This window comes from Mastomys coucha, unplaced genomic scaffold, assembly GCF_008632895.1.
Source record: "Mastomys coucha isolate ucsf_1 unplaced genomic scaffold, UCSF_Mcou_1 pScaffold15, whole genome shotgun sequence".
Taxonomy (NCBI): domain Eukaryota; kingdom Metazoa; phylum Chordata; class Mammalia; order Rodentia; family Muridae; genus Mastomys; species Mastomys coucha.
Genome location: NW_022196897.1, coordinates 56,661,984 through 56,667,897, shown reverse-complemented (window position 1 = coordinate 56,667,897; position 5,914 = coordinate 56,661,984). Strand labels below are relative to the sequence as shown.

General features: G+C 40.2%; 1 protein-coding gene across 1 annotated transcript in view; it reads right to left on the bottom strand.

Moving 5' to 3' along the window:
• Positions 1 to 5,914, bottom strand: part of Ubr3 (ubiquitin protein ligase E3 component n-recognin 3) — a 140,578-nt gene that overhangs the window by 113,604 nt on the left and 21,060 nt on the right. The window contains exons 4-5 of the mRNA XM_031370552.1: positions 1,547 to 1,690; positions 901 to 950 (exon numbers count right to left, since the gene is read on the bottom strand). Of these exons, the coding sequence (XP_031226412.1) occupies positions 901 to 950; positions 1,547 to 1,690 (194 nt within the window). The remainder of the gene's footprint in view (positions 1 to 900; positions 951 to 1,546; positions 1,691 to 5,914) is intronic.

The following is a 5,914-nucleotide window of genomic DNA, read 5'->3' as shown; positions in this document are numbered from 1 at the left end:
AGAAAAAGAGAGAGAAAAAGAAAGGTATATTAGATAACAAAAATAAACTTTTTTTCATAAACCCTACAATGAATTTATTAATTTTGATTTGGGAGCATGAGAGGTGTGTGTGCCACTCGCTGTGTGCCTGTACTTGCAGAGGTCAGAATCAACACTGGGTACCTCCCTCTATCATTCTCTACTGCATGTTTTTGAAAGAGAGAGTGGGGGCTCTCACTGAATTTGGAGCTCTCTATTTTGCTTAGGCTGGTTGGCCAGTGAGTACATTAACCACCACCCCCCAAATCTGCCTATCTCAAACTCTTAGCACTGGGGTTACAGACATAGCTCACACCTGGCTTTTATGTGGGTGCTTAAATCCAAACTCAGGTCTTCATGAATGCACAGCAAACACTTTACCCACTGGGTCATCTCCAAACCCTCAAACCATAAATCTTCATAGCTCTAAACACTTAAAAATTCTCTTTTTAAAAAGTGTTGCAGGATATTTGATCACATCATGAACCTCCAAGATTATGAGCTGAAAAACCCTTATTGTAGTGTGGCTCAGCCCTCACACACCTTTAACCCAAGAGCTTAGGCAAGAGCTAAAATAAAGTCAAGGATAGGTGGAGAGGAAGCGCAAACAATCAGTGACAGGGAGTGAACATAAGAACACAGGAGCGAGAGAGGAGGGTCTGTGAGTTGAAGAGTATTTAGGACAGTGTGGAGAAGGAGAAAAAGCTTTTTCCTTCTGGGAGCTCGGTGCAATAGGAAGGTCAGCTGGGTGCTTTCTCTGTCTCTCTGAGCTAGCAGACTTTCACCTCAGGAGCATCTGGCTCCTGAGTCTTCATTGGTAAAAACTGAATGTTCAAATTTTTGTTTTAAAAACAACAAAAAGTTTTAAAATTTAAATCTCACCTCATCCGAAGAGTCTATCTGTCCCAGTGTTCCGGCAGCACCTGCAAAACCTTCAGACAAGAAAAACAGTTGTCTGTCATAACTGCCATATACTGATGGACTTTAACATTATAGAGACATAGAAAATATCAGAACAATAAGTAAAACAACTCATTCTAAAAGTAGCCCCAGCAAAGTTCAACTTTTTTACCTTTAAGAACATGTTATCTAATGGGCTGATACTTCAACAGAAAAATCCCAGGAAAAACCCAAATCTATTACTTACAAGTTGTTTCAAGGCTCTTGCTTTTTAGGTTTAAGCCATGATTACTGAAGCACTGAGCTGATGAAGTCTGAATAGCAACTGCTGTTCTTCTCACGAGTCAGTCACTTCTCACTGCCACCCCCCTTTTCATGACGTTACTTCTCACGAGTCAGTCACTTCTCACTGCCACCCCCCTTTTCATGACATTACTTCTCAGGAGTCAGTCACTTCTCACTGCCACCCCCTTTTCATGAGTTACTTCTCACATGTCAGTCACTTCTCACTGCCACCCCCCTTTTCATGACGTTACTGAAGCTCAAATGTTCAATCACAGAGAAAAGTTTGAAGGGCTGTTTCAATAAAATGAAGTCACTATGGTTCAAATTAAATATTTAGACAAACCTTGAGCTGCCAGAGAACTAGTACCAGCAGATGGTTCTTGTATCCCATACACCAGCTTATCCTCAGGATATGTGAGTCCGGAACTCTTCAAAGCTATAAGGTACTTCTCATGACTTTTCTTTGCACAAGCATTTTCTCCAAGACCTAATATTGACGACAAAGAGTCAGAAGAAAATATTCTACTCAAGCCTAACTACAGTCATCCTGTGAATACACACAAGTAAATACTCTAATGGAAAAGGAAACAACTACAGTAAACATAAAATTCACTTCTGATAATATTTGTGATTATACTTGGCACTGACAATCCCAGAATGATCAGCAATTTATAATAGGAATGAAATCCGTTGAGCATCTAAAATAGATGAGGAGGTTATAGACAATGCATGCTAAGGCTTGATTTCAACCTTCCAGAAACCTGAAGGTCAGTAGTAGAGAAAGGAAAGAGAAAACACAGGGAATACAATTACTAAGCAGACTTCCTCACATGATCTGATCATCTGTGGTCTTAGGATACCAAATACCCAGGACTTACTCAGAGTACTCAGAAAGGCTTTCCAGAGAAGATAAACCTTTCAAACTGTACAAACGAACTTACATTTAATTCTTGTTTTTTTCCAATCATCTTATCACATTTAAGAAATGAAATGTATAATTTATAACTGGCATGGTCGCACATGCCTTTAATTCCAGCACTTGCAATGCAGAGGCATGTGATCCCTGTGAGTTTGAGGCCAGCCTGGTCTACATAGAATTCCCAAGTAGCCTGAACTACATAAGGAGACTGGGGCGGGGGGGGGCGGGGGGAGGAACAGTCTAATTTACACTGAAGAATCACTTAAGACAGTTTACCTCCACAAGTATGGGAACACTTAGGCTCCACAACTCATCTTAGAACTTTCACTTACGCATTTCAATTTACTGATTATTGCTATTTTTCTTTTGTTTTTTATTATATTATGGAGAATGGAAGAATAGTGAAAGAAAAGAGCAGGAATTTAGAGTTCTTTACACTAAAAATTACTCATTCTCTCTTATCCCCTATATAAAAGCCAAATGTCTATGGCATTTGCCAATTCTTAGGTAGTTTATGTCTTCCTTAAGCTCTGAACACTGCTGACTACGTGCTCACACAGGAGTCAGTGATATAAACCATGCAACAGACTAACAGTGACAGAGCCGTAAGACAGACCCTCTTGGGGTTTGTTATAGTTGCTGCTGTTTACTTCAGCTCTCAAACTGTCCTTGTTTTTAAGGAAATATATTAAATAAATGGGACAAGTCCCACCATCATGTAAGGTCCACTACTGAAAATAACTATAACTACTTTAAAAATAAAAGTATGGCGTGAAGAAAAGGCTCAACAGTTAAGAGCACTTACTGCTCTTACAAAGGCATGGAGTTTGCTTCCCAGCACCCAGTTGGCAGCTCCATCTGACCTTTTGATCCCTGCAGACACCAGGCTCACATCTGGTCCTACTTATACACAGGCAGGCAGACATACATACACATAAAATAAAAATAAATAAATATTTTTAAAAAATAAATAAAAGTGGGCTGGTGAGATGGTTTGTGGTTAAGAGCACCAATTGCTCTTCTGAAGGTCCTGAGTTCAATTCCCAGCAACCACATGGTGGCTCACAACCATCTGTAATGAGATCTGATGCCCTCTTCTGGAGTGTCTGAAGACAGCTACAATGTACTAACATGTAATAAATAAATAAATAAATAAAAGCATGCAGATTCCTACAGAAATGAGTAAGTGCTAGGGCTCTAACTCAATGGTTTGGCTAACAGATGTCAGGCTCTGGGCTCAAGTTTAGTCTTTTAGTAGCACAAAAAAAGTTTCCTAACTAATAAAAGCCCTATCACAAACACCATTCATTGAACTACATGTAGTTTATCAATTTCTCACAATAACCCTGAAAATGAATGCATTTTTGGCATTTGTTAAGTAAGGAAACAGGCTGAGGAAGGTGGTTTGGCTAGTGAGCACTGAAGTGCCTTCTGGGAACTGCCCCTCACGCCTGTGAAGCAGCCAACTCTCCACTGATCTACATCCATCACGGTTTTGCTTTCTATTTTGAGACAGGGTCTCAGAGTTATCCAAACTCAGAGAGGCCCGGACCTTATTCCCCACTCCACATAGATCTTAAACTTGTAACTCCCCTTACCTCAGCCTTCTGAGTAGCTGGAACTGTAGACATGTCCACAAAACCTGGCTCAAATGTCAAACTTGGGAATCAAAATCTAATTCAATGTCCATTAATAAAAGTTAACTAAGGGTTATTGCTCATGCTGTTTGTTTCAAGAATTTTTTTTAATTGTAGAAATGAAGTAAAAACAATTGTAACAACTCCCTCTTAAAATTGCTACAATGGTTAAAAACAATCTGCTTGCCAGGCAGTGGCAGTGCCAGGTAGTGGCTTTCTTTAATCCTAATACTCAGGAGGCAGAAGCAGAAGGATCTCTGAGTTCAAGTCCAGCCTACCCTACAGAGAAAGTCCCAGGACAGCCAAAGCTACATAGGAAAACCCTGCCTCAATGCCACCCCAACCCCTGAAGAAATTCAGTTAAATTCTTCAAAATCTTCAGATCCTTTTTTTTTGGGGGGGGGGGGGTTGAGACAGGCTTTCTCTATATAGCCATGGCTGTCCTAGAACTCACTCTGTAGACCAGGCTGGCCTTGAACTCAGAAATCCACCTGCCTCTGCCTCTCAAGTGTTACGATTAAAGGCATGCGCCACCACCGCCTGGCTAATTTTTTTTTTTTTGGGGCGGGGGGGTTTCTTCAGATCTTAAATAATACACAGGCTAGATTATTGGATTCTAATAGGTCCCTGGGACTCTAGTATGTTTTGTTCAGCCATTCCCTCCTGTTTACCAGGTTGGTGGATCTGTTGCTATGTCGTCAACACAGGCTCTTCTAGCTTATCCAATTATTGAGTGAACTTTTCAACCCATCACTGTAGTTTACAGTAACTGTCAGTTATAGAAATTCACTTTGGCTATTCCTTTACATTTCTTTAAGATTCCCTCTCTTTACTAACTGACACTCTATTTTCCATTAATTCTTTTTTTCTTAGCATAGAAGGGAATTATCCACATTAATGACCTAAGTCCATATTTGATACCACACCAAAGCAATGACAAGTTTTAAAAATTACAGCCTTCCTACAATTAAAACAAATTTTGGGGGGGTTATTTTATTTATTTTCATTTCAAATGTTATCCCCCTTCCCAGTTTCCCCTCCACAAAACCCCATCCCCTCCCTTTCATTAATTCTTTAGACACAGTTCCTTTAATCTTTTGGACAAATTTCTAATAATTGTTTTAATGTCTTTATTTGATAAATACAACATCTACCCCATGATCTTGGTCAATTTTCAGGGGCTTTTTCATCTCTTTTTTTTTTTTCAAGAGAGGGTTTCTCTGTGTAGCCCCAGCTGTCCGGGAACATACTCTGTAGACCAGGCTTTTTCATCTCTTGACTATAGCAGACAGCTGCTTGTTTGCTGGCATGACCACTAGTTTTTACTATGTCACATATCCTAATAATACAATATAAGCGATTTTTAACTGCCCAAGTACTAAATTTTGTTGTAAAAAACAGTTCAACCACAAGCTGAATACTTTGGGCTGGTAAAAAAGGAAAACACAAAACAAAACAAAACAAAACAAAAAACATAAAGGCTTCATTTTACACTTTATACGAGGCAGATCTACGGAAAGTTCAATATGCTGAAAGAACCTCTACGTTGAGAGGAACCACCTTATACTCCGCCTTCTATCCTTCTACGCAGGAACTGTTGGGTCATGAGGCTCTTTCTATATTGTATATGCATGTGTGTGTGTGTGTGTGTGTGTGTGTGTGTGTGTGTGTGTGTCTGTGTGTCTGTGTGTCTGTGTGTCTGTGTGTGTCTGTGTTGTGTGCATGAGTGCAGGTACATTGTACATGTCATGTCATACATGGTGGGGGGCGGGGGTCAGAGGACAGCTTTTGGAAGTTGGTCCTCTCCTTTCGCTGGAGATTCTGAGGCTGAAGTTCAGGTTATCAGGCTTGTGCAGCAAGTACTTTTACTTGCTGAGCCATCTGTTCTGCCTAGTTTATAAGCTTTCTTAAGATGCATTTTTAGTATGCATATGTACATATCTAAATGTGGGTTTGTATATGTGTGTGGTGTTCTCAGAGGCCAGAAGAAGATGTCTAATTCCCCTGGGGCTGTAATTACCAGAAGTTGTAAGTTGCCCAAATATGAATGCTGAGAGTCCAATCTGGGTCCTTTACAAAGCAGCCCCCACCCCCACCTCCACCCTGCCTATTAACTGCTGAGCTTTCCCTATGTTTTCCTTTTTCTCATTTTCTC